The sequence below is a fragment of the Pipra filicauda genome, unplaced genomic scaffold, assembly GCF_003945595.2.
Source record: "Pipra filicauda isolate LSUMZ 115617 unplaced genomic scaffold, ASM394559v2 scaffold48_size3843733_pilon, whole genome shotgun sequence".
Classification (NCBI taxonomy): Eukaryota; Metazoa; Chordata; class Aves; order Passeriformes; family Pipridae; genus Pipra; species Pipra filicauda.
Window position 1 is genome coordinate 580,034 of NW_024104631.1, and position 22,515 is coordinate 602,548.

The 22,515-nt window shown below is 40.4% G+C and overlaps 1 protein-coding gene across 1 annotated transcript; it reads left to right on the forward strand.

The window, feature by feature from the left end:
* Positions 1–1,675: 1,675 nt before the first annotated feature.
* Positions 1,676–16,584, forward strand: SERPINB5 (serpin family B member 5). Its single transcript, XM_027727928.2, has 7 exons — positions 1,676–1,807; positions 7,284–7,458; positions 9,959–10,096; positions 11,135–11,252; positions 12,446–12,588; positions 14,014–14,181; positions 15,103–16,584. The coding sequence occupies exons 2-7, from the start codon at positions 7,285–7,287 to the stop codon at positions 15,493–15,495; spliced, it is 1,134 nt and encodes a 377-aa protein (XP_027583729.1). The 5' UTR covers positions 1,676–1,807; position 7,284; the 3' UTR covers positions 15,496–16,584.
* The last annotated feature ends 5,931 nt before the right edge of the window (positions 16,585–22,515 follow it).

Consider the following 22,515-nt stretch of genomic DNA (forward strand, 5'->3'; position numbering starts at 1 on the left):
CCAGGTCAGATTGAAGGACTCTGTACCGCTACACAGTGCCACACCTCAGCTATCACAGAGTGGTTATCTAGTGAAGCATAAGTGATGTTTACACACCTCCAGCTTGGCAATGTAGAGTCCTTTCCTTTTTCCACTGTCCAGCCTTTTGAGGCATATAGTTATATCTGTATTTTCCACTTCCCATTAGCAAGGAAATGAATCTGGTGAATTGTGCCGTCTCTGTTAGGGCAATCTGGCTGTTGTCCACCTCCCTACAGCTTATCCAGAAGCTGCTGAGCTCCTTCACAGTGACCATACTTGTTAGACCTGGGTCTGAAGGAAGATTTGCTCCTGCAGAGATGGCAATGTTTGGCTTTAGATTACCTGCAGACATTTGAGAAGAGTCTGGCAGCCAACATTATTGTGTATTTTCATAAACATTTCTCTTACAGAAGACTTAATTAGATACATAACAATGACGGCCCAGATGGCACAGCTTAGCCAGCTGGCCTCTATCTTATTTTAATTGCTTAAACGTATCCACACCCTGTCTTTGTTTGAATTCACTTATGGCAAAGCATACACATTTTAAATTTGCAGTCTGTCAATGATAGAAAGTGAACTCCATCTGCATCTCAGCAGAAAGAAAAACATAATTTCCTTTGGGTAACAAAAGCATAGTAGCCTTTTGGAAGGAAACATGGGTAGGACCTGATCAGGGTGGTGTGGCCTGATTTATGCTCAAAGCAACACAGAAATATGTAATTCCAGATGGAGATAACATCTCCCCAGTTCCCACTGTCACCAAAGAAGTATAGTGTCAGTGGAAACACATCCTTCAGTGTCCTACCCCTTTCATTTGGCCAGCTGGACACACCGGCACTGCAAAGCTGAATGCAAATTCAATTATCCTGCCTATAACTTTTGTAGTCTAAAGGTATGCAGGGCCACCTAGGGTTACTGAGGTGTGAACCTGAACTGTGCCTCTGATGTGGTGCATTGTTTCCTCATAGGGAATCAAGTGTTGCCATGGCTTCCCAGGGAGTACCTGCTGGTGTTGTCTGCAGGGGACTTTCTGTTCCCCTTCCACCTCTGGGGACAGCAAGCAGCAGGGAAGGCAGCTCCGCTGCAGACAACTTGTCTGCTAATGGGAGGGAGCTCTTGCTTTACAGCAGTAAGAAGACAGAGGTTTTTCCTGGAGCGTTAACTCCAATCTGGCCTTGGGCTTTTAAGGCAGCCAAACACACACATATGCCTCTTAGACAGAATTAAGATAGTCTTAATGCATATACAGGTGCAAAGCGCCCAGCCACACACTCCTATGTGTTTTAGTTGTCTTCCTGGGTTTCTTTTTCACAATGACAATTTTTCTGCAAATAGCAGCAATCCCAATGCTATTTGGAGTACTGGTTTTGCTCAGGAGGTCTCTTAATTGCTCATCGACTCCTGCGTTCTCTCCTTTGTAGTCTTCGTTCATTCCTGCCTGGTGCCTGTACTATGCTTGCTGAAGGCAACGTGCAAGGCTGCTCTTTCCTGCCAGAGCTTGTTGTTGTATTCACTGGCTGGGCAGGCAAAGACAACTCTAGTGTGAATCATTTTGCTCCTCCAATGTAGGAGTTGCCACGAAGAATGATTAAGGGAGGGAAAAAAAAAAAGCGAGAGTGAGAGGGAGTGTGTGTGTGCACAAATTGAGGTTGGGAAAGTGGGAGTGGTGTCAATAAGTAGGCAAGTAACGAAGTCTTCCGCTCAGCAGTTTCAGCACGGGCAGCTAGTTCTTCGTGCTGTGCTCATTTCATTGATTCGTTTGCCAGGATTATAGCCTTGCAAAGTAAGTACAGCTTTTTTCTTCCTCTGATACTTCAACTTATGCCTAACTAATAGTCAACAAATCTTGGCTGTGAAACATAGCTGTGTAGAGGGAGCGGGATAAGGAAATTTTGTGCAGAAAGGTAGATATTATGTGGAATTAAAGGAGCTTTTTTTTACCTTCCCAAACTACAGTGTTTTAGTTTCATTCCAAAATTGCTGTATTTTTTATGCTATATTTCTTCCCTTCTGAAAAGATTCACTGGAAGTGGTGAATAGGATCTGGCTGGTGAGACAGCAAGGGCATTAGGAATTATTAAAATATGGTGGTTTATTGAAAATGGCTTTCCCCATATCAGAAAAAGCAGGTTGAGTATGATGCCATGGAAATGCTCCTTGTGCCAAAGTAGGATTTTGGCTGTTTTGTTAATCTGTTACAGAGGAATACTCCTCTCATTTTCTGCAGAGGTGTGTATGCTCTGCTCTGTTTGCTTTGAGTTATTAACCAAGTGACTAATCCACATTTGTTTAAAGTGAAGAACAGGAACTTAGGCCTAGTAATTAACAATCTATTTTCAATGTGACCATCTAGTTTGAAGAGTTCACTGGCTATTAAAGTACAACAAAGCATATTGCAGTGACTTGTTTCTCTTTCCTTCCTGTAGTGACTTTCCATGCTATATTACTGACAGTGCTTTTTCCTCAACCATATGAGATGCTCTGGTCCCACATCAGTCTGATATCTTGCATTCCTCTATGTCTGTTCAGAGGAAACTGTGTCCTTGTTTTTTATCCAGGTGGTTTGCCGGGTGGAGAGTTGTCATTTCTGCAGAAGAAGAAAAGGCTCGCAGAAATATTTTATCTCCTTTATATTTTTTATTTGCTGAGTAAGAGCTGAAGTGGGGTCATGTTAACACTTGATCTAGTTTCAATATTAATGCCTCGCTCGTGAAACATGTGTGGGTTGTTTCATATAATTTATCCTCTTGATGGAAGTTTGTTTGGACTGGAGAGACTACAGTGTTGGCACTCACAGCTCCTGAGATATAAACCCAATATAACCCCAGAACTGGATGGCCAGCACTGTCTACGCTTTATCTGCCACAGGTGTCTTCTTCGGAAAGGACTTCTTAACTGAGACAAGAATAAAGTAAATACTTGTTCAGCTTTATCAGATTATTCCTATTGTATAGCTAGCTTGACTTGTCAGACATTTCCACACAGACGTGGCTATTCTTGTAATTATATTTTTAAATGATAAGCTATATTTATCTTTTCTCTTAGCAGATACTAAACAAAGCCTCACTGTTGTGTTTTTTTTGGGGGGCGGGGGTTGTTGTTGTTGCTGCATCCAAGAGTGACTAAGCAAAAATGGTGTCTTATACCAATAAACAAGTTTAAATCAGGTTTTTCTGATTTAGTTCAGTAGCCTTCAGCTTCCTTATGTATCTGAAAGTGTTTCATTAACACTGTGACAGTCACAGTCTTAAGCAAAGCTGGGTGGATCACAAGCTCCGTGCTTAGAAGATGCCCCAGTGCCGCAGGCCTCACTGGAAACGCTGACATACCGCTTTCCTGGGAAAGGAGGGACTCAGCAAGAATCCATGCAGCAGGCCTTTTCAAAATTTCATTTTTAATTTTTTGACTCCTCCCCCTTTGAGGGTTCCCTGTGATTACTGGCACAGCAGCTATGTCTGATTTGTGAGTCGGCTAATGGGCAGCTAATGGGCTTTCCTTTTATTGGGAGCCTCAACCCTTCTTACTTGTCCAGAACTGGCTTTACTGGACTCACAAGGCTTGGGATGCTCAAGGCTTTAACGAGATTTTAGATTTTGTAATATTTAATACTGGAAATTCTTTTCAATAATATGAATTTAATGAGCTCTTAAATATCATACATCATTAAAAAATGGAAAATAAAAACTGACTGACCAGTTGAAAAAGATTGTGGAATAGATATTATTCTTTGCTATCCAGCCCCTTATTAAAGGTTAAGGGTGAAACTGAGCTTTTTTCCCAACATGCCCTGAATGGTCCTTGTTTCAATAGTAGCACTAAAAGGAAGAAACCAGAATGGAGAGCTTTGCCACTACCAGAAATAGTTGCATTCTGCACTAAAGAAACTTTGAGAGTATCAGCAGTTACTGGGTGAACAGAGGTAAATAAAAAGTTCACCATGAAATACCTCCTGTTTTTTCCCAATGAAAAGAAACATTGAAACTTTATAAAAAAAGATCCAACTTGAATAGTATCAGAGTTACTAATGAAGTCAGAAGAGTTTTTAAGCCATGGTACAGCTTTTAACTGGACTAAGGAAGAAGAGTGTGCAGGTAGCACATATTAGGTCAGTATTAAGGCAGCAACAAACAAGGGGTATTTTTAAGTGGTTATGATTGCATATTGATTTTTGGCCTGTAAGGAAGATCCAGAGACCTAAGTAGAATAATATCATGCTAGCCAGAACTAAATAATGATACTCTACCCCACTGACAAGTAAGTTTTTTGAGGTGCACTGCATGCCTCGTGTGAGGTTCTTTGTGTTGTTTGTCTTCTTGAGAGTGGTAGATATTTACTGAATGACGCATTCTTGGGTCCCTAAGTAATTTTCCATCAGCTCCTCAGTAAGAAATACCTGGGAAGTTGGTACTTGCCCCAGATATTCACATTTTAGTTTGGGGGGTGGGGGTGGGGCTGGGGTGGGTCAGAGAGCGAGATTGAGATGGAGACAAAGTATACCAGTGTAATGTGTATTCATGTGAGAATGATTGAGCTAATGGTGAACATAAGGTAGGTAGCCTATGCTGGTTTATTTAAGATATGCGTGGGCATGAAGGAGCACGTCTGTAATGAGGAATTGCGGGAAAGTATTTGAAAGAATGATTTTACATTTGCTTCTTTGCCCATATTGTTCCAAGTTACTCCTTCATCAGCAGTCTCAGTCCTTCAAACTTGTTTTAACTGTCTTTTGCCACTGTCCTGCCTAAAGCTCTCCTCCTTTAAGGTGTGTGCTGAGCTCATGGTTGCTGGCAAGCTTGACTTTTTTGGTAATTAGTTGCTTTCATGCCTGAGAAATTGTGTCTACGTGAAAAAGGTAGATGGTTGCAGTGCTAGGCTGGTGCTTAGTTCTCCCTTTACACCCATAAGATCTCTGAGACATGTTTCCCGAACCTTATTCTGACATCAGCTCAATGCCTGCTGATGATGTAAAATGGAATCTGGCATGGATAATATCTCTTTACCAAGCAGCTGCTGGGCACTGCCAGACTACTGGAAGATGGACAAATCCAGCCAGACCCATCCTGAATTCAGGGTTCTGGCAAAACATCTGGATGTTGCAAAGCATACTCCTCTGTGTTTTTATGTGGGGATAAATTTCTTCAGTGAAATGTGTTTAATGTTTACTCTCTTCCAGACAAATTATTTTTTTTTTCCCCCAGTGGGAGGGGATTTGTTAGAAAACAGTTTGTTGCTAATACCAACAGTCAGAACATTTTGCAAGAGTGCAGGGCTGGTTAGGTGTGCTTTTCAAACACTAACTTAAAAAGCCTTGGTTTTATGCCAGTATCTTTTTTTTTATTATTTGATTAGATTGTGCAGGGCATTTCACTAACCTTTTATACTGCATCTTTCAACCCAAAACAAACTACCTGTCAAGTAAAACAATTGCCTTACCAAATAGATCCAAGAAAATGTATAAGTTAATTACAATAAAAATAAGGACGTTTATTTTATAAAAGACCTTCTGTAGTCAAACAGGTCTTATGAGTAAGTCAAAGTGTTTTCTCTACTATGTTGCAGGCAAATTATGCACCCATTCTATTAGTCCTATAAAAATGTATAACTACCACATATTATTTGGAAATCATTCACTACTGTCAAGCACCACAGCTGCTCAACAGTATCTCTGTACAATGGTGTCAGATGTTCAGCTACGTTTGAGCAGTATGACACGTGCACTCAAAGAGGAGATTGTTCTAATTCAAAATGCCTTTCCAAACTGAGATGAGAGTGAATGGTCAAGAAAGATACCTTGCTGGAGACATTTCCTTGACTCCTCTTTCCCTTTTTGTATTCTCATACTGTTCTGCTCTCACGTGGTGAGGTCTTTCCTGGCTAGGATGCAACTGTTATGAACTAGGTAAATAAATGTTTGAGGCTGCACTATTAAGTAGTCAATTCTTAGAGAGAAATTCCTGTCATTAAGGTGTTTCTCCAATGATTAGCAAACCTCCTACCAACTTAGGAAATAACCAATTTTCTTTTGCTTAATAGGACCCCTAGATCAGTGTCTGAGTACGAAATGCAAATGTAGATAGGTATGTTTGTGGATAAGAACACACCTTTTTAAAATCACCTTTCTATACCATTTTTATTCCACTATTTTGCTGTTTTTGCTGGAGAGAGTAAATACTGGAGACACCTTTTAGATTCTGTATGAAATCTTACGCCTTTGGAAGACTTTCCCAATATTTGTTGTTTCTATTTCCTTTCTGTCTTTGTCAATAGCGTTGATGGAGCTGTTTAACACCAGTTTTAACAGTTGTCTTTTTTGTTTGTTTGTTTTTTTAGGAATACATGATATTTAGGGCAGAGTAGTGCCAAATTCACTTTGCCAAAGGGGTCATGTCTTGTGTGCTTGCTGGTCTAAAGCCAGGCTAGTGCTATTGACTGAAATTCTGTGATTCACCCTTGTTGGCTTGGATCTACACAAATGTACTTATACCAAAGTGCAACTTTGGGTATATGAAAGCAGCCTGGAAGATGGGAATAGCCTCTGGCTTTCCTAGAGCATAGACTGCAGCAACTGTCCCTTGGGCCCCCTGGGTCATTCCTGACTGCACAGATCATCTAACTGCACTGTGGCAACTGCAGTTATTAAGAATGGCTAGGAAAATATTTTCAGTTAAAACAGTGTAAGTGATGGGTGGGCACACAGCAGTATTTGTTTTTGAAGGCCTCCTTCAAGTTTCTAGAACAATCTCAACCTATAGGACCAGACAGCTTTTTGGAGACTCCTAGCAAGGCCAGAGAGAATGGGGAATCAACCCTTAGAAGAAGGACATGTAAGCTAAAGCTTAATGAACAGTTAGCCATGAAGAAAGAGATAGAGAAGCTATGAGACCATTAAAGGCCTGCCTAAGAGCCAGGAGGGCCCAGAGCATAGGCAAAGTACCTTCTGAGTTGGCATATTTAATTTAAGTGTATCAATTAAAAACAGATTAAATTCATATGTGATCCAATTTGACTCAGTATGCTTGGGTCACCCTGACCTACACAGATTTCCCCAAGTTCTTCTGGTAATACTGGCTCCACATAACATGTGGCATTGCTAGCTGTCACTTGAAGATTATGGCTATTACTAAACCTCTCCTCTCCTCGGTTCAAGCTATCCAGTTCAGATACTGGTGCCCAGCCTCTTTCAGTTCTTTGGCATAACCCCTAGTGCAGGAGCTAGAATTACAGCCTGAGTCATCTCCCTTTTCCCTTTTCTGTTTCAGGATGACAATGGATGCTCTGCAGCTAGCGAACACTGCCTTTGCGGTTGATATGTTCAAAAAACTATGTGAGAAGGACAAAACAGCCAATATTATTTTTTCCCCACTGTGTACCTCAACTTCTCTGGCTCTGGCATATAAAGCTACGAAAGGTGATACTGCAGACCAAATGAAACAGGTAAACTGTCAGCAACCTGTTCTGTGGCTGCAAAATTACACGGCTGTTGTAGATATCTTTCTTATTTATTATTGTTAATATTCTCCTGGATGTCTGTTTCCTTTAAATCAGACTTCAAGCCAACCATCTGAATTTCCTGAACAGTTCCACACTCCATAGCCCCACACAACAAAAGACAAAACCTGTCATAAAGAAAAGACTTTTCAAGTGTGTAGAAGGTGGAAAGGAACATGGCAGAGTCCTTAACAATTGCATTAGAGCCTTGTCTCTTTTTATTGCAGCGTTGTTTCTGGCTGCAAACCACAGTCGAGATCACTGCGTTTTCTGGATAACTGTTTATTTTTTATTCAAAAACACCTAGGCTTTATAGAATTGGAAAGAATTTTGCCATTGTCTGTCAGCAGCAAGTATGCATAGCAGCCCTGCCACTGGCATTAACCTTTTCTCCTGCAAAGCTGCTAAGAGGAGGCAAATGCAGCAGAAGGGGCACAATTTCAGCTTGTATTTCTCCTCACAAGCAGCTCATGGTGTTCAAAGGGTTTCCAGCACCATGATGCAGCGTGGCAGTCATGATTAAATCAGTTTATCAAGCTCACTCTGGGGTGGAGGGAGTCAGCCCTCCAGCCTCTTCTGCTGCCTCTGTGTAAGCAGAAATAGGTCTAGTTCCTTTTTATCCCAGTGAGAGTCCCCATGGTTTCTGCAGTTACCTAAAGGTGGATTAGAGGCAAATTCAGTATGCATTTGTATGCTGATCATCACCTGGCTCTGAAAGTTTCCACATATTTGAATGCATTTTCCCTCCCTTGGGAATTCCTCCCTGTACTTTCTCATTCACCGAAAGCACCTCCAAGCACAGCCTTCTGTGCCCCTACTTATGCCACAGATTACAGTGAATCTTGTGCTGTTCACAGAGCTACACTGCAATATGTCCATGAAGATCATAGAACCCTAGAATGGTTTGGGTTGGAAGGACCTTAAATCCCCCTGCCATGGGCAGGGACATCTTCCACTAGACCAGGTTGCTCAGGACCCTATCCAGCTTGGCTTTGAACACTTTCAGGGATGAATCTTGTAGGCATTGCAAATTTTTTTAAACAGCATTTTTCTTTTAAATTTAAAAATTAACTCTAGTGGTTTTTTTTAAAATTTTTATTTTTAATTTTTATTTTTAATTTAAATGGCACCCTGAAGCTCCCTCACGATTTCAAAATTCAAACGTTGTCTTTCTGATGGGAGAGTTCAACATATTAACCTGCCCTTATTTTGTTTTCACTTGTCTCTGCACTTTGCTTTGAACCATTGCATAATAATAAGTTAGCTTACACATCCACAAGTGGAGCTTTATTACACAAGCACATTTATATTTCATATTTCTCTAGTGGTATTTTAAAAGTGCTGACTTCAGGTACTAAGGAGAGCTTGGTATGTTTTTAAATGTAATATCTCCTATTTTCCATGTTTATTCTAGCTTCTGCCTGTCCCTGAGTTCGTGCTTGGGTTTTAAACACTAAATACGAAAGGAGCCAGATTGGCAGCTGTACTCTGGAACATTAAAAAACTTGTGCCAAAAGTTCTCTCAGGTAGAGAATTGCAGTAGCTTTCTCTTCCAACATAGTTCCCAGGCACAGAAGCTTTCTGTGCTTAACATGCAGAGAAATAAACTGTTGAAGGAAAGGTTGCTAATGCCTGCTATGCCTCACGCAGAAACTTGAGTCAGACGAGGAAGATTGGGCAGGCTGCCTGTAGTGAAACAGCCACCATCAAAGACCCTGTAATAAATAGGCATTAAAAGTTCAGTTTGTATTTATAGGGTTATTTTCAAGCAAAGGCACCAGTAACCTCTCACCTCTGGTACCTAAAAGCAACAAGTTTTAGGTCAACTCTGTACTTCCTAGAACTGGACTTGTCATTCCCAGGAACTGGGAAGTGGCCATGTGTGGGTCAGCAGCCCTACTCACAGTTACACTGTGTCTACCAAAACAGACACAGTTATCTGATCAGTTTTTGCTGAAATGTCATGTGATGTCATGTATTAGTCACAGCAGTCAGAAAACTTGATGATCTGTGAAGCATTTTTAAAGGTGTAGCCCACTTCTAGAAAGGAGATTATCTGCGATCTTCATTTATCTATCTTAGAAGCTCCATATTTTTGGAAGGAAATGTAAGTTTGGTGAAAACATTATGACTCCATACCACAGAGTTTTTGTTGACTAAGTCACATTACCAGCATGAACAGCTCTACTGATTTCTTTGGACTGCTCACAGGAAAGAAATGTATTTGGTTAAAGTTCTGGTAAGATCAGGTTTTTAGATTTATGTGAGGATGTCAAATAAATAAATTATTTTTGAGTGACAACAGTGAGAAGCTCTGTCATCAGCTTAAATACAAAAAGCCACAGCTCTGGTCACAAATTAGCATTATTTTTTCCTAAGCTGTTTGAAATGTTTAGATAATGGTAACAAAGAAGATGCTTAGTATTTTACTATGTTCATTTAACAGGTACTCCATTTAAAAGATGTCAAAGACGTTTCTTTCGGGTTTCAGACAATAACTTCAGATGTTTCCAAACTCAGCTCCTTCTTTGCACTGAAAATGGTCAAACGGCTGTTTGTAGACAAGTCTCTTAATCCTACTACAGTAAGTACTCTAGGAAAAAGCTGGTGCTATGAATTGCTTAACCATTACGTTGACGGATTATTGTGTCAGACTGCAACGTTATTTAAAATAAATTCTTTGAATTTTGGCTGTTTCTTGACTAGACTCAAATGATGAACAGCTGCCATAGAAGTTTGTAGGAGGATGTACGAGTCTGCTGCTTGAACTCAAACTGTGCAACTATTACAACACTTCTAATTCTTTCATTAATATGCTTTAGGTCAGTAGCTAGATTGGTTTTGAATGCAAAATAACCTCTATGCCACATCAAAGTCTTTGCATGGCAAGTATGAGTGAAGAGGAGTATAAAAAAAGTTGATGGTGCAAGTGTGTGTCCAGTTCACACACCCAAGTAATTACTGCATAAACTGTTGTTTTTTAATCTGTGAGGCACAAGCCTGGCTATTGAAGCAAAACGAGTGAATAACTTTGTAAGTTCTTTATAACTTATGAACCTTGCAAAAAACTCAGAAGAATTCTGTGTGTGTTGGTTTTTTTCCCCCAAAAGTTGTCATTGAATAGGGTCCCAAGAAAGATAACATCAGCCTAAAAGTCATGTTTCAGAAAACTCAGCATGCTTCAGTGATGCTATAATCAGATTGTCTGCTGCTCAGCCTCTGACACAGCAAAGGCCAATACCCATCCAGAGCAATAAATATCTCACCTGATGAGGAGAGACATGATGGGAGCAGCCTGTGGCCTTTATCTCAGTCTTACCCAGGCCTGGACTGAGGATTGTTTTATTCTTTTGAACTCTGGCAACATGGTCACTCCTGCAATATCGAAGTTACTTTAAAGCTGCTGATGTAACACCATTGGACTGAACACAACCTTGGGAGCAATGTGCTGGATGCAGCTGTGCATCCTGGTTGTCACGTGGTTATTTAATAGCTTTCTATCATAATGAACTCCTCAGCTACCCCATGGTGAAGCTTGAGAGGCTGATGTTGAAGGCTCTTAAAGAATCGTTGAGTGGATGACACTTAACCAAGCATGACTTTCGTTCCCTGTATCTTTCAGGACTTTGTCAACTCCACAAAGAGGCCTTTTCCATCTGAACTGGAATTAGTGGAGTTCAAAGAAAAAACTGAGGAAACCCGACAAAAAATCAACAAATCTCTTTCAGAGCTAACTGATGGTGAGTACAGCTTAACCTTGGGGATGCTGTTTGCCTCTTTGGACAAAGATCTTTGTCCTTGTGACACTTCTTTACTAATGATTTTAGAAGTAAATACATAGTGAAAGCAGTGGGACTAGTCCTACTATTTGAACTCATGAGGATTAGCAGCGTAAGCCTGTTTTGAAATCACTGACTTCACTACTGCAGCACTTCTGAAGGTGGAAATGTGAGACTGACCGTGCATTAGCCTTGGGGAAAGCTGCTCACAGCAAGATGATTTGGGAGAATGACAGGTCCTGGTTGTGGAGTGTCACAAACCTCTGACACCAATACATTGAGCCCAGACCCTAACTCCTTTAAAAGCTTTATTTTAATGGGAAGTACTTGCTGGACTCTGAATTTCAGGCTGTTAATCAGTATCCCACCTCCTTTTACCAGTGAGGGCAACACAAGCAGATGGGCATCTCTTATTTGCCTTCCTATGGAAGCCTGGGCAGAGATGGCTCTGGGGTTGGTTGCCACCTGTTGCCCTCGTGTGGTACAAATAAGGAAACACCATTTATGAGTCTGGTCCTTCCAGGCTGGAACAGGTGTTCATGTGGAAGCATCTTGCCCTTCGAAGACAGGACTTGCCTCCCCAGTGCTCTGAATTCAGGATCACTTATGGCAGTGCTTGAACAGGTTTGAAACAGAGAGAGGACACGTCATTTACATCTTCTTTTTGAAGTCTGTAGCAGTATTTGGTTATTAACTGCAATCAGAGCAGCATTTTTTGTTATTCTGGTAATTTTATTCTCATGTATCAGTTTAGAAATGAGTAGCTGCTAGTGTGGAACTTCCCTTCAAGTCTTACTGTCCAAATGACAAATGTTTTTTCACTTACACCTGTTGAATGTCACTGAAAAATGAGCACCTTCTTTAAGGTATTGAAAAAAAAGCAGGAGACATAGTTTTGATTCCATGCAATATAAGCCAACAAAACATGTAATTTGGAAGATCTGCCTTGATCCCAAATCCCATATTAAAAATTAAGCTGCAATTTTAAGTAAGTACTTCTTTTTGAAGTTTTCCATTAGAAATAAAATCTTTTATCTGTGAGGTGCAGGACAAAAGTGTTTTTAGTTCAGTGAAATGGTACCATATTCACTTGAAGCAATTGATATAATGTTAATGTATTTTTGTATTAACAACCACCTTAAACTTGTTCACAGGCAAAATGGAGAATATTTTGAATGAGGATAGTGTAAGTGGTGAGACTCAGATCCTTCTGGTTAACGCAGCTTATTTTGTCACAAACTGGATGAAGAAGTTCCCAGAGGCAGAGATCAAAGAATGTGCTTTTAAAGTCAACAAGGTATGTTATGAAAAAAAATAAAATAAAATGGAGTACTGTTTCTTCTCATGAAGATGCAAACTTTGATCTAAAGAAATCACAACAAGACAAAATGAGAAATGTTTTTTACCACAGCATTCTTAGACTCTATCTAAACTTATATGGTGTTGCAAGGGTCTCAGACTGTCCTGTTAGTGTGTGAGTGAGTATATACCAGTTAGTATGTGATCTGAGTACAAGTGATCAGAAGCAGCCATTGTCTGTAAGGAGATGCACATTCTCATGAGTAGCTTATTCCAAGAGACTGAAAGGTTGGAGGAACCAGAGGTTGCACCTAAAAACCAGCAGAGGTGAAGCATGAAACACTGTGAAATATCTACAATTGTTTCACCTCTTTGAGTACATCCCTTAGGTGCCTGGCCCTGTGTTTTCCTCAACAGAGGTGTTGCCCCATCAATCTCCCTCTTTCCAACCAGGCTCCGGTCTGCAGCCTTCTGCATATTAGTCCTGCTTAGCCATGAGGTCCAAATGGGTGTAGCACCTATGGCTGGTGCATTCAGGAATCTGTGACCAGTAATGAATATTGTAAGCAGACAGTCAGCTTTAAACCAGGATACAAAGCTGCACAACATTTGTGAGATAGAGAGATTATACTCCAAATATATATATATATATATATACCTATATATATATAGATGCAAAAGAAAACTTGAAGTTTCAGGTTCACTAAAAATATTAATAAATTACCTATTCAACCAATAGTTTCAGCCAAAAAAATTTAAAAAATTATACAATCAACACTAAAATTTTTAAGTGAAACATCTCAACTTTTTTTTCCAAAGTAACATTTTCTACTGAATTTGAATTTTGAATGTTTCCATGTGAACAGAACAGTTTTTTAAACCTTCTTTATGAAAGAAAGAATTTTCTTTTTTTTTTTTTTTTTTTTTTTTTTTGTTTTGTTTTGTTTTGTTTCATTCACAAAAAGCAAAGACATAGGAATTTAAGTAAGCCTGAAATTTCTTCTTATTCTATTTCAGCTCCTGAACCAAAAAATCAATTATTCATACGAACAGCTTGACCTTCACTGTTGAAATGTGCTCAGTGCCTGACACTTACTGGCATTATGTATATAGTATAGTTTGTAGCACTCAGGGAAAAAGGCATGAAGGGCCACCGATACTAGGTAAATTGCTCTTTTGAGGCACATCCCCAATATGTTGCTATTGTATTAAGTAGAATACTGTCCCACTTCTCTTTGGAAAGCTGCCTACTGTAAAAAGTCAACATTGTGTTTTGGTGCTGCTTTCATTACCTATGAAAGCCAAAAAATTCTGTGGTGGTAACTCAATATACTACTTCCAGGCAAGCTTGCAAACTTTTCTGTCTCAGCATCTGATTTGTGAATTAAAAGGAATGAGAGATTGTTTCCTCTGTGTTTTGCAGACTGAAACTAAACCAGTGCAGATGATGAATCTGGAAGCTACTTTTTGCCTGGGATATGTAAAAGATTTAAATGTTTCCATCCTTGAGCTTCCATGCCTTAACAAACATATAAGCATGCTCATTCTGCTACCCAAAGAAATTGAAGATGAGACCACTGGCCTGGAGCAGGTGAGGGAAAAAAGTAGAATTGCTGTGATACTTCCTTGGAAACAGCCCATTTATAATGCTATATGTTTATGGAAGGTTTTTGTTATTTTGAAGCAATGCATAAGGAAACAAAAAGTAAGTTTGTGAAAATTAATAAGGCATTTCCTAAAGAACAACAATTTCTTATGTCATTTCTCTATGAAAATTTTAGAATATATTTTCACTCCTCTTCAAAGTTCATTAAGGACTAATTAATTAATAATAAAATTATTTAAGATTAAAAGACAGATAATCACACAGTTCTCCTTTGTAATTTGCTGCAACTGTCCACAAATTTTAAAGGCAGGAAGAATCTGTCTTTGCATCTGGAAGATACTTTCATATGCCAGAGTAAATTACAGAACACACATATCTTAAAATACCTTTCTTGATAGCAATTTGTTGTGGCCCCACATTCTGCCTCCTCACTTTTCAGTTTTAAAAAAATTGCTCAAACAGCTGCATGTTTGATTGAGATCAGGCTCTGTATTCAGAGCATTTTTCTGTCCCAGATAGCAGCAATTTCATTACCCTGCAGGATCAGGAATAAAGACTTTGGATCTCTGCCAGTTGGCCAGGTGTAACCTGGGTAGGGACTGTATTTCTCAGGTTCCTTCATATGGTTGTTGAGGTGATTGCTTATCAAAAGCTTGCCAGAGCATGCACATACAGTAGATTTCTTCTAGAGGCCAAGTCCTATGGATTAAATCATACTTGCACCAATGTAACTGAGAGTATGTTAAGCCTAAATGCTACAGTTGTGAATTGAAAAGAACAAGTTGCCTTTTGGACTTTATGTTTTGGAGACTTGATAGGAGAGAGAAGTTCAGGAATGGTCTGTTGTTTTTTTCCTCTCTTTCCTTGGACTGCTCATTAATTTCCTCTGTTCCTTTACATTTTCAGCTGGAAAAGGCACTGACTCCTGAGACATTATTACAGTGGACCAATCCCAGCATGATGGCCAACACCAAAGTGAACGTATTTCTTCCAAAGTTTAGCATAGAAGGTGACTATGACCTGAAGCCACTTCTGGAAAGCCTGGGAATGACAAATATCTTCAATGAAAGTGCATCAGATTTCTCTGAGATGTGTGAGACAAAAGGTGTGGTTTTGTCAAAGATCATCCATAAAGTCTCCTTGGAAGTAAATGAACAAGGTGGCGACTCCCGAGAGGTACCAGGATATCGGATTCTGCAACACAAAGATGAATTTAAAGCTGACCATCCATTTATCTTTTTGTTTAGACATAACAAAACTCGCAATGTGATTCTCACAGGCCGATTCTGTTCTCCCTAAGCAGGGCGTATTCATTATGAAAAAGCACATTTACATTTATGGTGGTGCATGCTCCTGTAAAGCTTGTCATCCTCACAGTCATCTTTGAAAGGAAATCTAAGAGTTTCATATATTGGCTGGGTAATACAATGTACTCTACATATGCAGCAGAACTAGTTTATCTCCTTATGTTTCACCCCCTTAAGCTGAAGGATTTCCATTGTGAAAAACACTTCATTGAGAAGTATCCCAGCCTCGCAACAAGAATATTCTGTTCCTCTGTGACACCTTTTTCCCAAAACGAAGTGAACTGAGAGCCTGATTTAAGACAGACCAGGGGTTGGAAAGGGCTCTGGGAAGACATTCCTGCTCCCTAGTCAAACCACTCTCTCTTGTGACCCAGACTCTCTGGATTCCTACTGCCTATAAGGAGAACTGTGCACATGCGGTGTGATAGCTCTCCCCTTGTACCTGGCTACACTCTGGTGGTCCAGGCTGCCTTACCAGACCCTACTAATGCTCAGTGAAACAGTGCCCAAGTTCTGCAGCATAGCTAAACTATTCAGGCTGGCATCAGAATTTGCATCTGTGAAACATCAGTCACACTGAGGCCTATGGATGCCAGAGGCAAAAATCATGGTGACAGAATGTATACCCAGAAGACTCTTCAGCATGAGCTACATCATTTCCCAGACTGGGGAGGTTGGATTCTTCTGTGTGGCATTTTTTCATTCAATCCCTTCAGACATGGAAGATGGGACAAGTTCAGCGCAGTTATGAGGAGCCCTGTTGTATATATCCTAAGAAAAAGAACATTATGCAATTCAAGGATAGAACACAGTTGGATTAATACTGGAAGTGCCACACTTCTAGTTCTGGATTCAGCATTAAGGAAACTCCTCTACAGTTACTTAATGTCTGAAGCATGAGAAAGAAATAAGGACTTCAACTTGAGTGAAATTAACATTGTAATTACTAGTCTTCAAATTCCACATGAGATCACAGTAATCAGATTTCATTTCTATCTAAAGACTGCCTGCTGCATATGTTCAGTACTGATTTACCTAATTACTGTTCAGAATAAAGCACTATAAAACCTGTGTCAAATGAGCAATACCTCCAGTGTCAGTCTTTGTGTTCACTGACAGCGTCAGTGTTCACTCTTGACTTCCAATAAATAATAGGAATGGCAAAGAGATTCACTTAGGCCACAAAGTTAGAATAAAGAAAACCTTAAGCAAATGTCTGGATTGCCCTTCTGGGCCATATGATGATAGTTTCCAGTAAGGAATATGTTAATAGCTGGTCAGGATATACAGAGAATTCAATTATCTATTCTCAAAGGATGGGAGCATTTTACTGAAGAAATCCTCTTGGTGCCTCAGGTCTGAAAGCAACTGGAAAGAGATTTCTAAATGGAAAGAGGCAACCCCAAGTATGCGTACTTTCAACATCAGAGAGCAGTGCTGTGGTTATTGAGAATTTAGAGACTGTTTTGATTCTTATCAACCCATGAGAGATTTCACAATGATTCAGTAGTTTTTGAGTCACAGTGATTCAGTAGTTTTACCTGTTTCCTTCCCTCTGTGGACGTTTAATGGGCTCTAATGCATTTTAATGCCAGAGGTTAACTGGGGTCTTTGGTCCATATCTTTGAGGGTACTGAGGAGACTAACTTCCACCAAAAACAATGGGAGGTGAGACCCTGCAGACCTCTATGGATCTTTGCTGATATGCATCAGGTATCTTGATTCATGGATAGTAGTCAGAAGAATGAAAAATATAAAAATTAATGTGCTGCCCATCCTGTCTGAGAAGGAATTACCTGCAAAGATCTTTACTGGCTCAGTTTCAGTGATACCTGAATGATTGGTACACCCAGTCATGGTGTGATCTGCTTTGGAGGCTGGGGTCAGATTTATCCAGGGTTATTTAATCACGGTGATTTCTACTGGTTCTCCTGTATGAGATGTGTCAGGACACTGTGCATGGGGTTGGTGACTAAGCAGCTGCACAGGCAGTCTGTGCATAGGCAAGATGGATTAGTTGCCTCTAGTCTGTACAGTTTGTGTTTGGGCACTATTCGTCAGGTAGTTCCAGTTGTTCAGCAGGCCATATCACACTTACTGCTACATCTGTGCTGGTCTGCTAGACTAATGAAAACCTCTGGCAGATTACCCATCTCTCTTTTTCTGCCTGGATGAGATTTCCTGAAGGAGAAAAGTTCAGACATCACTTCCAAAGCGTTTTGAGGTTCTCAAAACATTCCAATTCAGGAGCCAGTCTTCATTTAATAGAGGTTGTATTCTGTTTAACTGCTGATCAGAGCATTTGGCATATCCCCACAAATTTATGTAAGCATGTCTTGTCCTTGTGATAGCTTTGCCAGGAAGGGTTATCCCGTGAAAGCAGAACGAAACACAGCCTTAGGGTGGGGCCCATCTTTCTGCACCTCTTGACTAAGGTATCCCAGTCTGTGCAAGGCAAGCAGATGTCAGAGATACAAAGCTGTCTTAGCCCACATAAGGCAAAGCCCCTTATTGGTCATTTATAAACATGGTGCCTTGCCCATGAAAATCTTCATTTTTCACTTCTGCCTCTTCTCTCTACCAGTCCCAGTGTGAAGCCTTTCCATCTTGCAGCACTTCTCCTCATGGAGAAGTATCCATGAGGCTCCTGCTGGTGTGAGAACCATGTTACAGTCTATTGTTTGTTCCACCCATGTTGGAACACCCCTGTGGGCCTTGGGCAAGAAATCTCATGGGAGGACATGGGAAAATGTGTGTGGGAGTTTGTGTATAGGAACACTTATGTGCTGAAAGGTGTTGGTTACAATGGGGAGAGTGAACATAGCTGAGGACTTGCTCAGACTGAAAAGGCGCTCCACCTCAGCTTTCAACAGAGCATTACTATCCAGTGATGGATGATGCCCCTGATGGAAAAAAGCAAGCCATGGCTGGTTTGGCAGGCAGTTGCAAACTGTAGTGTTATGTGCCTAGTCATCTCATCATTTGCTCATCTGCACAGTCATTGCCCACTTCCTGCTCCCAGCATTTGGTTGAGGAGAAGGGATACATTTTAATATTTGGTGGTAGCAAAAGCTGTTTGTGGGGAAGAGCAGTTTGGATTTGAAACTTGAAAAATGCAAGGTAGGACCAATTGGCCTTACTGGAAAAGCAGGACACTTTCGTTAATGTAGTATCCTAAGGGCCTAGAAAAGACAAGATTTCCACATACATTGACATTTCCTGAGGCAAAGCAGTTAAACTGATGTCAGTCAAGGAAGTTCTGAGGGAATATATAGCATAGCAAGTAAAATAAGTCAGTGAAGGAACAACGTCAATGTAGGAGGGAGGGAGAAAGCACAGAGGTTGGAAGAAAGTCCTGCAAGATACTAAAAAATACCTAGATTTTCACTGAAAAGAGTCTAGGACTCACAAAAGCATCACAAGGCAATGTGTATAAATAAATAAGTTTTAAAAATAGAGAAAGAACTGAGGAGGAAGACTAAGGAGCACTACAGAAACATGAAAGAAGGAAAAACAGAAACAAAGAAGTTAATGGCAAATGAAAGCAAAAAATCAAGGAAAAGAATAGAGGTAACAAGAACACTCACTTTATCCTTGTGTCTTGCATTGCTTACAAATCCCCCTTTTTGGATGAGAGCACTGGAGCCTGGACAACTGGGCTGAGACCTTGGCAGAGGAGAAAGGAACAGCAAAGCTGATGGGAGCTGTGCCTAAGGAAGAGGGTAGTCCAGCTTCAGCACTAGAAGGAAACTGTGGGAAGGGCAAGGTGATGCTGGGGGATCTTCTTTCTCTTTCCTGCTTACCATGTTTGATCTCTCAAAGATCCTACAAATACAAAGCCAGTTTTATGCTTTGTAGGAAGAAAGAAGAGGTGAGAAAGGAAAGACATAAAATTTTCAGGATTGCAAAGCCACATACGACCCTAGATCAATTTTGATCTCTGAGACCAGCTGCTATAACCCAGTGTTGCACTGGAGCTCAGTCGTGCTGCTTAGCGGAGATCAAACACTGTGCTGATGCAGCTCCATGCTTCCTGTTCTTCACTTCCTTCTCACCCTATACTGGAGACTTAACCTATGTGATCAACCACTTCTGGCCTTCTTTTATTCTTAACTCCGAGGATTTAAATGAATACCTCCTGGCTGGGAATTCCTGTTACACTTCAAGGAAATACTTCTTCCCTTCTCTAATTAAGCTCCTTCCATACACGTAAAGCTGACTCCTTACCTGAGAGAGGGAGATGGCTGTAGGCAACATAAAGCTCATGTGTTTCCCATTCATTTGCTCTATGCAAGCAAGCTCAGTCCAAACAATCTTGGCATGCAAACACCTGTGTCCAAGCCAGACCCCATCAAATTTTAAAGGGACTACACACAGCCGTGCAGCCATGGATCTCCAGGGTTAATGATCAGTTTTCCAGCTGAGGGTGACTTGGCATTGCAATCAGGAGATGTTGCCAGCAGATATTGCCTGCCAAACTTGTTGGGCAGCCTTGAGAGAAGTGCTAATAGCATATTGCTAGATGCAGGTTTACCAGTCTTCTGTGAGGAAACCTCATGTTGATGGCATTCACATTGAACTGCAACATGCTGCTATCAGCAGCAATTGGTTAGAGATTGAACAAGAGAGTGGGAGATTTTTGTAATACGGTAGTCACAGGAACGTGCTCCAGAGCTCAGCTGTTGTGCTCTTCATTTAACCTCTTCAGGCAAGAAGGTAAAAATTCTATGTTGTTTTTGTTGGTTTTTTTCCCCCCCAAATAACATGTGATATTTTTTTTTGGCAGATCCAAAGTAGTCTACAGGCTGGTAAAGTAAACATCATGTTTACAGATGGAACAGAGAGGGTTTACAGGCTTCAGGCAGCAAAACACACTGCTGAAATTCAGGTGGCTCACACAAAGGAGCTGGTCTTCTGTGGGATATGAATGAGGAATTTAGGAATATATGCCCAAAGATATCAATCTAAAGATTCTTGCCTAAATTTCACAGGCTTTCGAATCTGAAATTTCCACAGAACATCTCTGTCCATCCACTGTGGTCTAACTTCTACAGGACTAATGAGCTCAGGGCTTATACAAGAAAGTAGATGCTTTTCTGCCTGTATGTCCAGAAGGGCTGAAGTGCAGGCTCCTTCAGAGCACCTCTACCTACTCTGGTAGAAACAGGCTTCATGTAAAATGGTGATGCTGATGACCTGAGCATCCCACAGAGTGGGAGATATATGTTAATTTAACTTCTTTTCTCAGGTTTCCATGGCAAAAGAAAAAGCCTTGAAATGTTCACTAGATGAGAGAGAGATCCTGCAATTCTTTTATTGGGTTCTTAGGTATTTGCCCTGTACTCTGATCCCCGCTGCCGGGGAAATGACTCTATAAATGACTCTATAAAATAGAGAGAGTGGAGTGGTATTAAGATTTTGGTTTTTTTAGTGGGGATGCTAGTCTTAGCCAGCAAAATATTAGCTCCTGGGTTTGGCAAAAACGTTTAGAAGCTTGCCTGTGCAGCTGCACACAGGCACAGCAAATAACTTGCCACTGTACAGCCTGCAACATGCCAATGTATATCCATGTCTGTTTGTGCAGAAATAATTAGCCTAGAATGAGGTATAGAAGATACTGGAGGGACTGATTCAAACTAATAAAAACAGTCAGTAAAAAGGCTTTCTGGCATAAAAGTAGCATCCTGAGAGGCTAGGTTGTTTGGAAAATGAAATTGGCACCATTTTGCTTGAAAAACTGTTTTTTACTGAAATGTATTGCTTTTTAATTTAAAGTATGTTACTTTGGAAATGTTTTGTGTCACTTAGGAATCATTAGAATTTCTGTGTTGTAGGAAATAAGAAAATGTGCTCCTTGTCCCTTTCACTCCAAATCATCACGGAAACTTTTGGAACTGTCTTTTTGTGAGAATGGCCATGAAAAATAAGAAAGTAACTTCTACCAATGTTCGTGTGAGGAAACAGCACTATCTGTCATGTGATCTTTTTCTAGGATAGACATGTAATTTCTGCCTGTTCTGTCTTCCTTTGTGTATGAGAGATGAATGTGTATTAAAGCAAATTAATGGAAAGCCGATTGAATAAGTAAAACATGCAATAGGAAGTACCATGTGGCGTCAGAGAAAACAGGTTCCTTCTTAGTTACCTTGTATGAAATACAGAATTACCTTAAAACCAAGGCTACACCTCTCAGCCTCCCTGCCCTATTTACTGCCTCCTGTTGACTGAATAATATAATCTAAATACACCCAATAATTATGATAGATTTGAGCACAGGGTTTTTTTTAATTCTTTGATAATTTTAATTTAGATTTCATTTACCCTTAGCCAAAAACAAAACTATAAAGGGAGGACAGATCATGAATAGTTATAGAGAAGTGTTTGTCATTTCACACAGGTATGGAAGAAGTTTGTCATCCTTGCAAGGTCTGTGGTAATGCGGTGGTTTCTTCTGAAGGAAGCTATTTTTCTGGGTGGCTTTTGCTCACATACAGCGGCACCAGTAATTTCCATCTGCTGGACTGTGTTAAATGCTAATGAACTATTGTGCAAAGCATCTCCCTTCATCAGTGGTTCTGCACTATTGATAATGCTCAATGCACATGCTTTGACTAGTGCAGAACAGCAGTTAGGATCTTCCTGGAACACTTATTTTGCTCTTAATATTGTCCCTTCTTGTCACCCCAAGATTATTTAAAAGTAACATTACCATTCGTTGTCCACCATGTAGGTGTTCTCCAAATGCCACGGTCCTTGCAGTAGCTCCAAAACTCTGATTGAATTATTACACAGATTATACAGAAGACTTAATGGTGTGGAATCATTCACACCTCAATCTAGATTAAGAAAGTTCACTAAATCCTTTAAGTCTTCAGTAAGAAAGTTCCTTGACCAACCCATACTTCCCTCTCCTTCCTTTGGGTTTCTAGGGCAGCTCTCTAAGTAGTTCCCACTCACAAAACCATGGAGTTGGCTGTAGTGTTTGCACCTGAATGTCTCCCTGAGGACAGCC

Excerpts from the sequence above, each read along its gene's own strand:
- SERPINB5 (XM_027727928.2), top strand. The coding sequence starts at position 7,285 with ATGACAATGGATGCTCTGCAGCTAGCGAACACTGCCTTTGCGGTTGAT. Across the intron at positions 7,459-9,958 it reads CTGCAGACCAAATGAAACAG|GTACTCCATTTAAAAGATGT; the intron begins GTAAACTGTCAG and ends TTCATTTAACAG. Across the intron at positions 10,097-11,134 it reads AGTCTCTTAATCCTACTACA|GACTTTGTCAACTCCACAAA; the intron begins GTAAGTACTCTA and ends TGTATCTTTCAG.